The following is an 18,518-nucleotide window of genomic DNA, read 5'->3' as shown; positions in this document are numbered from 1 at the left end:
TTATAATAAGTCTACATATAGGCCAATTTAATGTATACTCTACACCAGTCTAGTATACTCTGTCTGTGGGAAGTAAAGTCAAAATAGAACTAGGCCTACATGCCACATCTATACACTGTACACTGACCAGTCAAACGTTTAAAATAATTAAGATTATTTTAAAATGTTTTTGAAAGATGTATCTTATGCTTGTCAAGGCTACATGTTTTTTATCTTAATTTTGTAAATTATTATTACAATTTAAAATAACCATTTTCTATTTGAATACATTTAAAAATGCTCAATATTTTGTGGAAACTGTGATACACAACTGTTTAAAAGTTTGGGTAGTTAGGTTTTTAATTGTATGATTTAATAAAAAGAACCATTATTGATAATTGAGCATCAAAAATGTAATAATATTTCACAGTATTACTTCATTTTTTACTTTATTACTGTATTTTTTATCTTATAAAAACAGCCTTGCTGAGCAGTCTCCATTTATTTGATAAAAAATTCAGATCTTTCAAAAACATTAAAAAAGTTATTCCAAACTTTTGACTGGTATATCATTTCAAGGCATTGTAAAGTACCAATGTAAATACACCAGCATCCCTTCATCTCTATTGCTTCACTCCACCTTGGAAAACGAGTAAAAAAATCAAAAGGTTATGCAATCAAGTTGAGCTGAAATGAGGACTTTATGCTGTCAGCAGTCGTAAGTCTCTCAGATTTGATCTGTTGCCATTTATCGGCATAGAGATCTGCACAGTGGCCTTTAATAGGTGAAAAAATACTCCTACAGGGAGAGAGGCAGATAAGGGAGGTTTAGAGAAAATTGATGGACAATTAAGTGAGAGAGAAAGGAAACTGAGAGAGCGAGAGCAAACCTTGCAGAAATCAGCCGTGCACTGGAGTCAGCAATGGAGAGGGAGACAGAGAGAGCTGTTATGGGAAAAGAGTACTGTCACATTCACAGACTGGAATCTACTTATGAAGAAACACATACTTGGATACAGTAGGACATTTCTTGTCTAAGTGCACGTGTCAAAGTCCACTCATGTAGATGGAATAACCACAGGGGTTGCTGCTGAATCAGAGTATGTTTCAGAAAGACAGAGAGAGAGAGAGAGAGAGAGAGAGAGAGAGAGAGAGAGAGAGAGAGAGAGAGAGAGAGAGAGAGAGAGAGAGAGAGAGAGAGAGAGAGAGAGAGAGAGAGAGAGAGAGAGAGAGCTAGTGAATGCATAACAGCGTGTTCAAAGTAAACGCTCAATCTGAGCTTCACATGCACTCACATAAAATATAAACACTTTCTGGATTTGGATCATACTGAAACTCTGGACAAGGTAAGAGCTTAATGAGTTTGTGTGAATATTACTGTGATCTTGTGTCTATCTATCTTAAAATGAAAAGGTGAGAAGTGTGTGTGTGTGTGTACACTTTTCTTAGAATTACACTGCGGTAACAATCTCATTTGCTGACAAATAGTGTATAGAGGTCATCTTGTATGTGTTTGTGGGTAAAGTTGTGTGAATGTCATGCTGAAAAAGAAATTGCTGTAGGTTAGTGGTGGGCAATTTCATTTAAGTCCTACTGGTTTAGCAATGGTGCTGAAATAGATACTGGGCATAGACAAGGCAGATCTACTGTCAATATCTAATAACTGAAAACGTCTCAGCACAGCATCAATCACCCAATAAAATGTCTTTTCTATGGAAGGTCAGGAAGACATTACAGTATGGGCCATAAAACCATCATAGCTTTATGTGGATAATTGGTAGAGTTAGTGCGTTGTGATGACGTGTGTATGTGTGAAAACAATAGCTCATGGTGCTTTTTTCACATCAGGGGCTGCAGTGCAAGCCAATCGCTGACTCAGCCACACACACACACACACACACACACACACACACACACACACACACACGCACACACACACACACACATATAATGTGCCCCCTGGGGCAGCGGGGCATCAATACTACACCCAGATCAGCAGCATAGCTCAGCATAGAACAGAGCAGAGCAGAAACACAGCCTCAAATACAACACAAAACAGCAAGAGTAACATTAAACTATAAAGGAAGCACCAGTCGGATTTCATTGAAGGCTTTTCCTGAGATGCTCTGACCTATACAGAAAGACCCTGCTTCATCCTTGCATCACATTTTACATCTTCTTTTATGTTAAGGTTGACTTGACCTTATTTGTGTAAGGGTCCCCGAGCCCCCATGATATGTGTACAAATAATACAGTTTTTTTCAACTGCTTACACACATTTTCTGTGTGTAAGCACACAGAAAATCTTTTTTTTTCAAAACTTTACACACAAATCCAAGAATTGCACACACAAAATGCATTTGTCTTATTGCAAACACCTTTGCCATAATATTATATTTTTGGATATATCATATACACAGTTATTCAAAACGCAAAGCTCTTCTTTCATGAGCTACATTTCTATACACGATTGAAAGTAATTGGCAGAGACATGTTGAAAAATTCACGGTAAACACGAAAGCAAGATTGTAACCAACTATTTATTTTTTTACTGTAAGCATTTGCGGTTGTGAATACAGTATTACACAGTCCGAAAAACCTATAACTTGACCTTTGGCCTATTTATAGGCCTATTCTAAAGCCATGATTGGTTGGTGTTACAGTTTTTTTCAATCGCTAACAAGCGCTTACCCATACTTCAGATACTTTTTCGAAACTCTTAACACAGACTCACACCTACAAAACACAATTGGCCAAATGGTTAATTTTCTTCTCAAAAACACATTTTGTTAAATATATACTAACTCTTCATTTCAAAATAGAACACATCTTTCTCTGCACACACTAACTTGACCAAAACGCTGGAAATCTGAATCAAAATGAAATTATTATGTTAAAGAATAACACTTGTTTTCACTTCACAAGGTACATGCAGTCAATCGAAGTACACCAGGTTTCAAAATACTGGCTATTGTTGACATTACAAAAACTGCATAGACTTTGATGTTTCAGTTTTACAGGTATTTGCATGCAAAACATGCAATCCACCGTTTTTACACTAAATTTCTTGGTTGGGAACTGTATGTCCACATGTACAGTAATGTTCACATTCAAAAGCATTCTAGTAAAAAGCAAATCAGTTTTTTTCCCTTTACTGTTTACAACAGGAGGTACAGTAGAAACACGGTATGATAGAACAGAAAAAGTTTTACAGTATTGCTTACAAAAAAGCACAAAATTACTGTATGTAATCTCTGCAAACTTCAGGGTTAGGCCACATGTTTTCATCAAATATTGCACTTCTGCACCTCTCACTGCACCTCTCACTGCACCTCTCACTGCATCTCTCACTGCACCTCTCACTGCATCTCTCACTGCACCTCTCACTGCACCTCTCACTGCACCTCTCACTGCACCTCTCACTGCATCTCTCACTGCACCTCTCACTGCACCTCTCACTGCATCTCTCACTGCATCTCTCACTGGACCTCTCACTGCACCTCTCACTGCACCTCTCACTGCATCTCTCACTCTCACTGCACCTCTCACTGCATCTCTCACTGCACCTCTCACTGCACCTCTCACTGCACCTCTCACTGCACCTCTCACTGCACCTCTCACTGCACCTCTCACTGCACCTCTCACTGCATCTCTCACTGCACCTCTCACTGCACCTCTCACTGCACCTCTCACTGCACCTCTCACTGCACCTCTCACTGCACCTCTCACTGCACCTCTCACTGCACCTCTCACTGCACTTCTCACTGCATCTCTCACTGCATCTCTCACTGCACCTCTCACTGCACCTCTCACTGCACCTCTCACTGCATCTCTCACTGCATCTCTCACTGCACCTCTCACTGCATCTCTCACTGCACCTCTCACTGCACCTCTCACTGCACCTCTCACTGCACCTCTCACTGCATCTCTCACTGCATCTCTCACTGCACCTCTCACTGCATCTCTCACTGCACCTCTCACTGCATCTCTCACTGCATCTCTCACTGCATCTCTCACTGCATCTCTCACTGCACCTCTCACTGCATCTCTCACTGCACCTCTCACTGCATCTCTCACTGCACCTCTCACTGCATCTCTCACTGCACCTCTCACTGCACCTCTCACTGCATCTCTCACTGCATCTCTCACTGCATCTCTCACTGCACCTCTCACTGCACCTCTCACTGCATCTCTCACTGCACCTCTCACTGCATCTCTCACTGCACCTCTCACTGCACCTCTCACTGCACCTCTCACTGCATCTCTCACTGCATCTCTCACTGCATCTCTCACTGCACCTCTCACTGCATCTCTCACTGCACCTCTCACTGCACCTCTCACTGCACCTCTCACTGCATCTCTCACTGCATCTCTCACTGCATCTCTCACTGCACCTCTCACTGCACCTCTCACTGCATCTCTCACTGCACCTCTCACTGCACCTCTCACTGCACCTCTCACTGCACCTCTCACTGCATCTCTCACTGCACCTCTCACTGCATCTCTCACTGCACCTCTCACTGCTCCTCTCACTGCACCTCTCACTGCATCTCTCACTGCACCTCTCACTGCTCCTCTCACTGCACCTCTCACTGCTCCTGCTATTCTCCCTGGGCCCCTTGCTCTTACTCTTCCTCGTCCAGACATTACAGTGTTTGTCTTTTTCTGTTTCTGTTTTCAAAAACATCACTCCTCAAAGTCCTAATTTTACTGTATAAGTGTCAATGTAATAGAAAAAAATTGGGTAATTTTGGGTTGGCCCAATTTACCCAACATAAATCAGCTGTGTGTCAATTATTGATATCATTGCAGGAGCAGAGGTTTTTATACTGTATCTAAGGTTTGGAATATTGTTTTTGCTATTGTGGGATGGTGTGTGTTAACATTCGCAAATACTACAAAAACAATCCATAATTTTGTTGGGAGGTATAACTTGTCTGTTAAGAAAATGTAAGCATTGTGGAAATGTGTTCACTGACTGCATATTGTGTGAAAACGACATGAAATGTGTGAATGGTATGGCCACAATAGACCGATGCTGTGCTAATTGTGTTTAGAGTTTTGAAAATGTGACTACTGGTTGGACAAACGCTTGTTAGCGACTGAAAAAAACTGTAAGCAAAGCAATGAGTGTTTGCACATGTGAGGAGTTAGTGCAAGGCTCTGATGAATTAGTGTGGTATTTTGATTGGTTGTGTTTGAAAAAGGAAATCAAGATACTTGACATTTTTGTGTGTTACATAGAGAATTGTGTGTTGTGGTTTGCAAAAAGTGTTTTATGAAATTGAAAAGTGAGTCAAAGGCAGAGAATTAGTGTATGGTTAAGCAGATTTGGTGTGTGGTTCTGGTGTTTGAGTGTCAGGTTTCAGAAATTGTGTGACAAGTAAGGATATTGTGTGTAAGCAATTTTCAAATTAAATAATAATAACAATAACAACAACAATAATAATAACAACAAAACAACAATTATTATTATTATTATTATTAATAATTATTATTATTATTATCATTATTAATATTATTATTATTATAAAATGTTGTTGTCTTTAATAATTATACATTTGTATTTTTATTTTTAATAGATAACATGTTTAAATGTTTAATCAGTTCTCATCAAATTATTAACAATGGGTGTTATTATAATTATTGTTAATATAATTATTAATGTTATAGAATGTTATACAAGTTTACATTGTCATGAAAAGCCGTGATTTTTTTTACCCAATATGCCAAATTAATGAATTTGTATTTGTTGTTGTTGTTTTTAACTGTCCTTGGAGTCTCTCAGAAATGGAACATGAGAGTTAATATCTTCAGACAATACAGAGAATACAGAGAATACGCATGTAATAAAGTTGTTGTATTTTTTCCTTTTTCTTTTAGTATTATTTTCTCCTCTCTCATTTTGAGAAGGTCAAACACAACATATGCAATGAAACATGCTCTTAGTTAAAGGAAGTTTCACAGTTGACCCTCCCAGGAAATGTGTTCGCTGTGGAATGTGTGGGAATGCATTCTTCGATTCATTCATAGCATTTTTGTCCTGCCTGACTGCTGCATCTGTGAAAAAACATATCCGTCCTCAGTCCCTTTTTGGCTATGATGATGATGATAGTGTGAATATGATGGGATAATTATTTTAGTCATTTTACAGAACATACAGTTGCTACCAAAGAAGGGAAAGAAAAGAAACCAGATTCCATCAAGAACAGCAGCTCAGAAAACCCCTAATCCTGTTCATCAGCGTTGTGTGAAGAAAATCATATATCATGCCGAAAGAAGATTTATAGAGAATGGGAGGTTTTACGTTTTTACATTTGTTAATACATTCTGTAGTATAATGTCTCTTTTGTTACTCAAGTGGGTTGCCAGAATTGATTGAGTCATAAACGAATTACTAACCAGTGGAAAAGTCAGTGTACATGAGTAATGTCTCTGACCTTGTACTGTATCTCCCTCTTGGTGACCAACCTTCCTGTTATACAAATGCCATATTACATAGCCAGAACTTTTGACTTAAATGCCATACAGTCTGGTCCACATTGCAGGTAATTCTGGAAGCACCATGCACTAAGATAGGAAGAGGCCATCTGGTTGATGTTGTTACAGGCCATTCGTGGGAATAATTTTACCACAATAATAGAATGGCATGAAAATTATTTTATTTTTAAAATAATAACATTAGCCCTGGTCATGTAAGCTAATTTCAGAGTAAAAAAAAATTGCTAATAGCTAATTGCTATTTTATTTCTTGTAATTGTGACTTTATATCTCACATAATTGACTATAGCTTGAAATCTGACTTTATATCTCGCAGTGTGACTTTAGTTTATATCTCAGAATGCAACTTTATATCTCTCAGTGTGACTATATCCAACACAATCTCATGGTAATTCATAACTATTTTACGTTTTGGCAAATTGTTTGCTGATTTGTATGAATTCATACGATCTCATTTGTTTCATACGATCTGCTTACGCCCCAGTCACAGGTATATTTAGGGGTTTACCTTTTTTTCTAATATTTGTACCTAAAATATATACGAAATCATCACCTTGTTAAATAGTTACGTTTTCCCATGAGATCGGGTTTATATATCTTTTTCTCATTAATTTGACTTTATCTCAGAATTGCAATTTTATATCTCACAATGTGACATTATGTCTCGCAATTTTTACTTTTTTTTCCTTATGAATGCAACTTCATAGCTATGACTTACATTCTTATTTTAAACTTTATCTCAAAAAATATTTTTATCTACACTCTAAAAGGTTCTTTACACGTATAACAGTTCTATTTAGTACCGTATCGTCCCGAAAAACCCTTTATATGCTGAAATGGTTATTTGTGTTAGATTTTAAGGGTTCTTTATTCCTTTTTGTTTTTCAAATCTGTATCTGTCAAAGCCTCCGGCTACTGATTTTCTGGAGCTCAGCTATACAACTAATAGGTTGGCAGGAATGTTATTCCAGGACTAAGAAGGATGTTGATGTGGGAACACATCCTACTTGGCAAAATCACAGTAAGCCTTTCGTCTCCATCTGAAATTCAAGAATGATAAGATGTTCTAACAGACATGCAAATCTGACAGACACTCACACAATGCTTTACTACAACAGAAATACTGTGTTTTGTTTGCGTGTATGTGTGTGGGTGTATTTTCATATTGTGGCAAAGCAGTCCAATTGTCGGCTTCATCTCCTTATGCCAGTCAGTGTGCCAGTGCCAATCCACAGCATCTGTACTGCTAATGCGAGAGCGGCAAACAGGAACAAATGCTTCTTTCTATAGTGAATTAATCTAAGTGCAGTTCACTGAAATAACCTGCAGCTCTAAACAGTGTGCAAATGACCAGACTGAGTGTGTGCCCGTCTCGCTCTGTCTGAGTGTGTAGGTGCTAGCCGTCATAAGTGTGGGAGAGATGGTGATTGCTAAGTGCCGCTGAGAGCCGGCTCTATTATTATTCTCAATTATTCTGCAGAGGTGGCTTTGATGCCTTTTGAGTGAAGCATGGTAAGTGTGTGTGAACCACACCCTGGCACAGCGGACCATTTATTCCAGACATTTATTTTTACATTCATCACAGACACAAGATACGTGAATATATACTTTGAGTTACCAACAAATGGACAAACAAAAGTGTCTATGACGGCAAAAACAAACAAAAAAACGCATCAAACGTTTGAACGTCTTTATACATGCTTAGTTATAACATTTTGGGGACAATCAGGCAAGTTTAGGAAAAAATCAGAGACTTGTTTGGAATAAAAAACATGCTCAGATCTATCTATTTAACTATCTAAAAAAACCTTTCAAATATGGCTGTCAAACCAACATTAAACATTTTTTTCTAGTTTAAAATTAGTTATGTTGGAATTTCTACTTCTTAACATTTCAATCGAATTGCAATTCTACATCCTGTTTGCCATACCTTAATTCAAATTCAGACATGTCATTCTCAATTCAGCTCTGAATGATGGACAATAGGTTTGGGTTAGCCTATAGGAATTATAAATTACTTTATATTAAAACAATAGAAGTACTGTATATATGCCCTCATATAGAAAGCTATAGTCAAGTCAAGTCACATTTATTTATATAGGGCTTTTTACAATACAGATTGTTTCAAAGCAGCTTTACAGAGATAACAGGAAAATAAAAAAAAGTTTGTTTCCAGAAGAAAATAGCATCCCAGTCCAGCTTAAGTAAGTTCAGTGATGTTTCATTTTTGTTTTAAAAAAAAAGTTGGTAACGCTTCCTTTTACAGTACAGTACTTACGTGTACTTACAGTGTACTTACCTAGAAAGTACTGGCTAATATAAGGTAAGTGCATGGGTTAGGGGTAGGTTCAAGGTTAGTACCTAGTTATTACCCAGTAATTATAATTACTATAATAAGTACATAAGTACATGGGTAACAGGACTGTAAAAGGAAGCATTACCAAGAAGTTATTAATTTAGTCCAGCTCAGTTCAGTTCTTGTATAATAGTGTCAATGCAGGCAGATCAATAATATTGTTGAATATTAAATTAAATGTTAAATTTAATGTCCCCAACTGAGCAAGCCAAGCCAATGGCAACAAAGGTGTGCTGCTGCTGTAAAAAGGCGAAAGTGGCAAGGAACCAAAACTCCATCAGCTGGCAGAATGGAGAAAAAAACGTTGGAAGAACCCAAGCTCAGTGAGTCGAGGGGCCAGTTCTCCGGCCAATGAACGAACAGTGTATGATTATGATTCAGGCAGCATTATAGATCAGAAGTCAGATTGGTTTGGAACAATCAGAATATTATCCAATTCCATCTGGTTTAAGATCAGAGTCATCACACCGGGGATGGAGACGGGTTTGTTGAGGATCAGTGCTGATGGCTGTCGTGTCAATGAGGCCTTTGACGAGAGTCTAGTTGATACAATCTCGGCTGACAATTCAGGGATGTGTTGTGGTTGTGTCTAGGTAAACTTTGTGCATGTGTGCATTCATGTGTGAAAGTGTGAATCATTCATGTTAAACATCCATAAAGCATAAAGAATCATGTTAAACATGACAGAATCCACCTCTGTTCCACTCTTCTCACTTCTGCTCTCTCCTCTCTTATTCTTCCCTCTCAATCTGTATCCTTTGGTGTTCTCGCTCCCATTGCATCCCGTCATAAAGAGTGTCTCTTTTAAATTAATAAATAATTAGCCTGTGTGTATGTGTGTGGTCAGACGCCTTGAGGTCTGTACAGTGGCAAGTGTGAGTTTGAGAGGGTAGTATAAATGAATAAAATTAAGAATAAAAAAAATGAAAAGGTAATTGTGACCTTTAAATTCACAATTGCAACTGTATTGCTTTTGAAATAGGAGAACTTTTATTTCTCCTATTTCCCATAATTGACTTTATCTCAAAATTTAATTTGATCTTTTTATCTCACAGTTGTAACTTTGAAAGAATTTCATCTTCTATGTCACAGATACCTCAGTGTGGCAATGGGATTTTATTTCAAATATTATTTTACAATTATTATTTTTTACTCTAAGACAGAAGCAGACTTGTATAAGGAACAGTGCATACATGCCCAAAAATTGACATGCTGCAGTTTTGAATTTAACCTTCTTCTTTTTTTTCCTGAGAAACAAAGAAGGGACAGGGAAAGAGCGAAAATCCACTCCTGTGCAGCTAGAGCAAGATCAATACTGCACAGTTTAATTCTGCTTGAATGCAGAGTCAATAAAGTTCAACTTGATAGACAAAGGGGAGGACATAAAGAAATGCAGAGAATAAGAATGAAGATACCAAATTGATCAGCTGAGGACAGAGGTAGTACTCGACCAATGGGATTTTTTAATAAACAGTGTCAATATCTGTGATTCTCGACCACAGCTACCATCTTTGAATTGCAGATAGCTTAGTGAATAAGCTGCAGTTTTATATGTACACATTTGCATATGTTCATTTACATGAGACTCCAGTCAAATAAGTCTTATAAAAGCGGTTATTTTTTACATGGAGCAGTACCGCATGAGGGGTACCATTTTCACATGACGAGCTGAATATTTCTATAAACCCCCTGTCATTGGACACTCTTGCCGATGAATCTGAATAGCATTGTTAGCTGAAAACTTTTGCTTTTGGGTGAAACCGCTTAGTGTGAGTATATCTCCGAAATGGCTGCCATATTGGCCAGAACATACAAAAGTGCAGATGCAGTAAAGATTCCACCATCCTAAGATCAAAGGTGAGCCCAAGTGCTCTTGAATCTATTCATAACTCTTAAAAAATGACCTCATGCTGGAATGTTTCTGTCCGGAATGCTATGTGGCTACAGCCAAGCAGACAGAGATAAAACGACACTATCAAGTGCATGGAATGCAAAGTGAACAGTAGCAGGAGATAAGGGTGTTATTTTTTTCCTGTGTATTTCATCACGTATGCAGACGCAACAAAGTGTGGCTGTATGTGTGTCTGTGTGAACAGAAAGCATGCAAGCCACATTCCGTGGTATTTTTGGAGCTCACATGCAAGATAATTAGAGACTAGTGCATCACGTCATGCTGTAAGTGGTGGGCTGTGACATGTGCCATGCTCTGTGTATGTGTGTACTCATGCATGTGTTTTCACAGTGTAAACTGGGTTGTTTTCAGTGTATACTGTGACACAATCTAAATGAGGTAAACTAGGCAACCCAGCTACCAATAAAGAGGCACAATTTGTTTTTTTAGATAAAGTTTAGCTTTTGTCATTCAGCAGATAAATTAATACAAAATTAAATCCTTACTGTAAAAAGTCACCAGATTTTGGAAGCTATATGCTAGTTTCCCTGTCCAAACCCTTGAATCTTAACCAACAAAACATTTATGATATTTAATCTTCACAAAAGGACCAGGCTGTTTAAAGATTTACTGGTGAACAGCATGTCTATGTCAGTCAGAGAGCTACTGTAGGCTAACATTAACCACCTATGACTAGGTATTTAGAAATGTATGCAGATATAAGCAGTTTTTTTTCAGTATGGTAATGTGCATTGTTCGAGGGCTAAAGATTGTGAGGTTCTTTCAATATATTTACATTGTGTATTCATATAGCAGATGCTTTTATCCAAAGCAAATTTCCAACAATGAAAAATAGAAGCAAAGACAAGCAACTTAAAATTGAAAATTAAAACATTTGCTTTACCAACCGTCTTAAACAAGGTTACTGCCTGTGGTAACACTTTACAATTAGGTTTACCACATTAGTTAACATTAACTATCAATGAAAAATATTTATAAAGCCTTTATTTGTCATGGTCGGTGGCTTTAATGAAGCACACGACTAAGGAGCTATTCAAACAAAGGAACTGATTAGTAAATTAACGAGACACACCTGAAAAGAATACTCAAATCAATCAGAACCATTGAAACAAACAGGCAGGGAATGGAGTAGAAATTAACTAATTAACAAATTAGAAGCAATGACAAACTGGAACATGACAAGGAGACTGAATCAAGCGGAAATATAAATAATAAACATGACAAAAACAAACTCACAATGTGACAGCACAGTACTCCAGGGAGGTACCAGCAATACAGGGAGGTGCCGGTAGTTCAGGGAGCCAGGGAGGCACCGGTATCTCAGGGAACCAGGGAGGTTCCGGTAGCTCAAGGAGCATGGGAGGTGCCAGCAGTTCAGGGATCCCTGGAGGGGACAGCTTCACTGGGACCCAGGGAGGTGCCGGAAGTGCTGGAGCGGACTCTGGAGTAGACTCAGGGACTGAAACAGACTCTGGACTGGACTCAGGGACTGGAGCGGACTCTGGACTGTGCTCAGGGGCTGGTGTAGATCTTTGTGTGTCCCAGACACACATACATTGCAGAGCCATTATGGACAGTGCAGTGCTCTCTTGTTTGAGCTCTGGGATTTCCCTCACTGGAACGGACTTGGGAATTTCTCTCACTGGAACGGACTCGGAACTTATCTCACTGGAACGGACTCAGGAATCTCACACACTGGAAGCATTGTGACCATTTGTCTTAGCAATGCTGCAATCCTTGGACCTGGAGACACTGTGACCATTTGTATTGGCAGTGCTGCTAAGTCCATCTGAAATGGTCTTGCATTCTGTCACGGTCGGTGGCTGCAATGAAGCGCATGACGAAGGAGATATTCAAAATAAATCTTTAATCCAAGATTCAAAACACTAAACAGGAGAATAACTCTGAAGAAACACAACCATGAACACATGGAAAGGAGCTGATGATGGACAAACAGGCAGGGAACGGAACTAAACTAATTAACAAACTAGAAGGAATGGCAAACTAGAACATGACAAGGAGACTGAATCAAACAGAAATATAAACAATAAACATGACAAAAACTAACTTAAAACGTGACATTATTAATGTTAACAAAGATTAATAAATACAGTACCAAATGTATTGCTTATTGTTAGTTCATGTTATTTAATGAACTTAATTAACTAGCGTTGTTACAATTCCTGTCGTGTTTCCCTTGTTTTGTGTTTCACTTCTTGTGTTTATGTTGTGTTCACACCATGTTGTAATTACTTTAATTAGTGAAATCTCAACTTGTAAAAAGAGATCATGTCCTCGTAGAGCTCGTAATTACAGCTTGTAAGATGGGAATTGTACCACCTGACCATTGCCAATTAATTTAGGCATTGATAGTGTTACCATATAAATGCATAATTCCCAGTCTGAGGATGTAAACAGCTCCGAATAGAACGTCACATGTTGTCATTTCGAGAATATGGTAATTACAACATGGCGTGAATGCAGCATGGGTTCCTTTATTTGCCTCGTTTCCCAGCTCCCTTATTTGTTTCCATAGTAACCCTTGTTTGTTCCCATAGTGATTATTACCTGTCTCTTGTTAGCCCCTTGTTATCTTGTGTATATATACCCCTGTGTTTCAGTCATTGTTTTCGTATCCCTCTAGTAAAACTGTTGCGTTTGTCTTCTTCTGCATGGTTCGGATTAGTATTTTTGCTTGGATTTACATCTGCCTTGTTTTGATGTATGTTTCTTGTTTAGATTTTGGTATTATCAATTACTTTGGATTACTCCTGTTTGGATCTATTTATGTGCTTTCTAAAGTAAACTGCTGCATTTAGATCATCGACTCTCCTCTTCCCTGTTACCGTGTAACAGAACAGCAGACCGAATATAGCAGCAGTAAGCAGCCACTTGGAGGAGAAATTTTGTGCCATCTATCAAAATGGTTTCCTTTGATGAGGAGTTTCTCAGGTATCTTTGTTTCTTGGTATGAGGTGACAATAATGGACTGTTTTTGGAGTGGGTTGGACTATGACATCAGCCGACTGATGCCAGAGGAAGATTCCAGCTGGATCCTTGCGCAGTACATGGATCTGGCTCTGTAGCTGACAGGACATGGACCTAGAGCACAAACCCACTACCACCCAGAGTCTCCTCATGTCATGACCACTATGCCAGAGCCCTCAGCCATCTTGGCCCCTGTGATAGAGTCCTCAGCTCAACGAAGGCAGAATCAATGAAGGCTGTCTCTAAGTGTTGGGTACTGGCATCCAAGGTGGCGGACCCTCCGATGATGTCAGCCCGTGCAGCTGTGAAAATGTTGCTGGTAGTTCCAAGTTTGGTGGTCTCAGCGCTTCTGAGTCCAATGGTCCAAGTTCTTCTAAGTCTGGCATTCAAGAGTCCGGTGGTCTTAGAGGTCATTAGACCATCAGCTGCACCTCCTGTGCTTGCAACCACCATCTCCTCCCAAGGCGGCGGCGACATAACTGCTCCTCCTGAGGCGGAGTTCCTTCGCTGAACTCTCTGCCTGCTCTGTCACGGCCAAGGAGGCTGTTTCTGAACTCTCTGCCTGCCCTGTTATGGCTAGGGAGGCCATCTGTGAACTCTCTGCCTGCACTGTAATGGCCAAGGACGCCGTCTTTGAACTCCCTGAGCTCCCAATTACGACCAGTGAGGTAGTCAATAAACTCTGTGCTCTCTGTTTCAGTTGCACCTTGGTGGCCTACAGGTCTTCCTGTTCAGCCGTGGTGGTCTCCTTGCCTACTCCACCTTGGTGGCCTTCTGCTCTGTCAGCTCTGCCGTGGTGATCTCCTGCTCCACCCTGGCTGCCTGATCCTTCTGCTCCACACTGGCTACCTGTCTCCAGTCCCTCTTCCACTTCAAGGGTCTGGCCCTCCATCCCTCCCACTGCTCCGCCTCTGCTATATGCTCCATTATATGGTATGTTTCCTATGTTTTGTCAGGAGTTTTGTTGTATTTCCAGTTTCTAGTGCCATGTTTCTAGTTAGTTGTATTTTTCTCTTTTGATTAGTCTTGATTGTTCCCAGGTGTGTCTTGTTAGCTTGTTACTCCTTTGTGTATTTATAACCCTTGCGTTTTGCTTGTTCTTTGTCAGTCGATGTTTTCTGTTTCATGGAGATGGTCTGAGTTCTATTGTTCTTCCTTGTGTTCCCTTGCTCTCTGTGTTCCTTGGCGCTTAGTTCTTTGTTTGTGTTTTGTTTGTTTGGACTATTAAACCCTGCACATGAATCCTTGTTTAAGAATTATTAAAGGGGACATAACACACACAGTTTCTGCCAATCTCATGTTAATCTTGAGTAGCTATAGAGTTGTAGGCCTATTGCATCCTTCATATCTCCAAAGAGTCTTTAGTTTTACCAGATTTATAAAAGACATATATGCTGTACCGATCAGCCGAGCTCCTGGAGGCGCGCCAAATCCAGCATCAAACTGGGCCTTGTTTATAAAACATTTGTCACTGAAATGCCGGGAACAAACAAATGATGTTTCCTAACAAAGTTCGGGAGGAGCATGTTCAGATAATTAAACACATGTGGAGCACATTCAGGTAATCAAGCCTAATTAGACACGAGTGGAGCACACTCCCAATCAATGAGGTAAGAGGTATATATTCAGCAAACTTAACTCAGTTCTTTGACAGTCTAACAGCATATTGGTTCGACCTTCTTGCTACCATGTCTCAACTCCAGCTCTTCCCATCCGATGAGGAATCTAACTTCTCACCGGATCCTCAGCCACAATCAGCTGACCCAAGGACAACTCCTTCTCTACCCAACATTTCAACTGATCCTCAGGCTTCTCCACGCGGCCGCCTGCCTGCCCGAACAGCTACACGCTCGCCTAGACGCAGAGGCCAGCCCTCGCCTCCACCAGCGAGACATCACAATCCCTCCCCTGCTTCTTCCTATCGCTCGGCCGTCCCAACAATTCCACCAATTGGAAAGTGGACAGTTTTAGGATTGAGGCAAGCGCTGATCAATTCAGATGTTCAGTTCTCGCGAAGGATGAACAAAGCGGAACTATACGCCTTGTATGTATCCTTGCAATCAACTAACCTCTCTCCGAAGTCCATGCCGGCCCCGAAAAGGACCAGCAGGCAAAGCAAAGCTCAGGATTCACCTCGCCCGACAACACCACCATCGCAGCGTACCAAATCCAGTTCTCTTTCAGCATCAAACCGCAGCAGAAGGCCTTCAGCAAGCTTGGGCCGCGCCCCAGTTCCTTCTGCTGTCAGACCTCGCCAGCAGGCTGCAGCTTTGGTTGAAACCAGGCCCGCCGACCTTCCCTCAGCATATCAGAACATGGCTCCTGCTGTTTCTAATAATCCTTTTTCTTTTCAGTGGCCTCCAGCACCTGTCCCAGATGCTAGCGCGAGGCTGCCTCCGCTAGCATTGGAGGCCCAATCATTTCAACCTACCTTTACAACAGCTACTAATCCCTCTTCTTTTCAGTGGCCAGCAGCTCCAGTAGCTCAAGCTAGCGTGAGGCTGCCTCCGCTTGCAGCACAAGCCCACTTTTCTCAGTTTCAACCTTCCTTTCCTTCTCATACTTTTAATCCTCTTCCCCAAGCCCCAGAGGCCAATTCAAGCGTGAGGCTGCCTCCGCCGACAATTGCAGCCCCGGCCTCGGCTCCTTTCAGCTCTCTTCTCCAGGCAAAATCTCTCCACTCTCTCTTCACAGCAACTCAGATGCCTGTCCCATCGAACGCCGTTGCCGCGGAGCCGCCCCCAGTGTCCCACAACATCCGAGCACAGATCCTGTCAGAAATTCAGGATGCTGGCTCCAGAGGCAGACCAATTCCCAACTCCAGTACCTCACTATTCAGAACTAATATTCCCGTAACCCACCCTCTAAAACAACTCCTCGACACATCACTGGACACCATCCTCCAAGCAGTTTCTCCCAGGACCCTCCAATCTTATGTGACAGCTTGGAGGTGTTTTAAAGCATTCCACTTCTCATACACCTTGCCATTCCCTGATTTTTCTCTCCTTTCAATCACCTCATTCATCTCCTACCTTAACAGCATTAAGGGCCTCCAAGTTGGAACCATCAAAGGTTACCTGAGCGGCATCCAGTTTTTCCACAAATTGATGTACGGCGCTCCCTCCCCAGAGATAAATAATTCACAAACCTCCCTTCTGGTCAAAGGAATTCAACGATCTCATCCCACCCATCCCGACACCAGACAACCCATAACACTAGATATTCTCACAAAATGTATTCATGCCCTCCGCACAGTCTACCAGCCTCTCGAGACAGCCCGTACACTCGATGCTATGTTTATTCTAGCATTTTTCGGCTTTCTTAGATGCTCGGAACTCGCCATCACTTCCAAATTCGACCCAAGAGTCCACCCCACCATCTCAGACTTATCAGTACTGGATAGTGAAACCATCTCATACTTGATTAAGCAAAGCAAGACAGACCAATCCAAAAAAGGCCATTTCATCTACATCTTCAAACTCTCATCGCCAATCCAACCATACCAATCCATTCAGGCATATCTTCATTGGAGAAGCTCCCAGGCTAAATCCCACCTTGATCCCCTATTTATAGATGACTCCAACAAACCTGTGACACGCTTTTGGTTCCAGAAACATCTCAAATCCGTTCTTCAACAGTCAGGCATCCAAGCAAAACATTTCTCCAGTCACTCTTTCCGCATCGGAGCAGCAACTTCAGCTGCCCAAAAAGGCCTCTCCCAGCAGCAGATACAAGGTCTCGGAAGATGGTCCTCAGACGCTTTCCAAAGCTACATCAGGACCAACCGGTTCCACATTAAAAAAGCCCACCAAACCCTCATCGAATAAAACCCTCCGGGTCGTCCACCTGGGTGTTCTTCCTTCTTCCAGTGATCTAAATTCCCAACTGACAAAGCAAAAACTCTCCCAGCGGACATTGCATAATTCTGTCCAGCGAGCATTGGTCTCCCAGCGGACATTGCAAAGCATCTATGTTTTCTCCTTTTCCTGTCCAGCGAGCATTGGTCTCCCAGCGGACATTGCAAGCATCTATGTTTCCTCTTTTCTGTCCAGCGAGCATTGGTCTCCCAGCGGACATTGCATAATTCTGTCCAGCGAGCATTGGTCTCCCAGCGGACATTGCATAATTCTGTCCAGCGAGCATTGGTCTCCCAGCGGACATTGCATAATTCTGTCCAGCGAGCATTGGTCTCCCAGCGGACATTGCATAATTCTGTCCAGCGAGCATTGGTCTCCCAGCGGACATTGCATAATTCTGTCCAGCGAGCATTGGTCTCCCAGCGGACATTGCAAGCATCTATGTTTCCTCTTTTCTGTCCAGCGAGCATTGGTCTCCCAGCGGACATTGCATAATTCTGTCCAGCGAGCATTGGTCTCCCAGCGGACATTGCATAATTCTGTCCAGCGAGCATTGGTCTCCCAGCGGACATTGCATAATTCTGTCCAGCGAGCATTGGTCTCCCAGCGGACATTGCATAATTCTGTCCAGCGAGCATTGGTCTCCCAGCGGACATTGCAAGCATCTATGTTTCCTCTTTTTCTGTCCAGCGAGCATTGGTCTCCCAGCGGACTTTGCATGCATCTATGTTTTCTCTTTTTCTGTCCAGCGAGCATTGGTCTCCCAGCGGACTTTGCATGCATCTATGTTTTCTCTTTCCCATCCAACAGGTATCGATTTCCCAGCGGACAGCAGGAAATCTCCAGTCCGGGCTTCCAAAAAACGCGCCACTCCACCGTCAGCCGGTAGGGCCCATCAGCCCGACGCTGTGAGCTGCTCCCGTCG

At 41.3% G+C, this 18,518-nt stretch overlaps 1 protein-coding gene across 1 annotated transcript; it reads left to right on the top strand.

Moving 5' to 3' along the window:
- The first annotated feature begins 15,424 nt into the window (after positions 1-15,424).
- LOC130089446 (uncharacterized) lies at positions 15,425-17,637 on the top strand. Its single transcript, XM_056256750.1, has one exon. It carries the CDS (start codon positions 15,425-15,427, stop codon positions 17,561-17,563), a length of 2,139 nt encoding a protein of 712 aa, XP_056112725.1. The 3' UTR covers positions 17,564-17,637.
- The last annotated feature ends 881 nt before the right edge of the window (positions 17,638-18,518 follow it).

The sequence above is a fragment of the Rhinichthys klamathensis genome, unplaced genomic scaffold (genome assembly GCF_029890125.1).
Source record: "Rhinichthys klamathensis goyatoka isolate OS25496 unplaced genomic scaffold, OSU_Roscu_1.1 h1tg000133l_1, whole genome shotgun sequence".
In the NCBI taxonomy this organism is placed as follows: domain Eukaryota; kingdom Metazoa; phylum Chordata; class Actinopteri; order Cypriniformes; family Leuciscidae; genus Rhinichthys; species Rhinichthys klamathensis.
Note: the sequence above shows the minus strand (reverse complement) of the source record. Positions and strands in the feature narration are given on the sequence as shown.

Coding starts and splice junctions, on each gene's coding strand:
- LOC130089446 (XM_056256750.1), top strand. CDS start 15,425: ATGTCTCAACTCCAGCTCTTCCCATCCGATGAGGAATCTAACTTCTCA.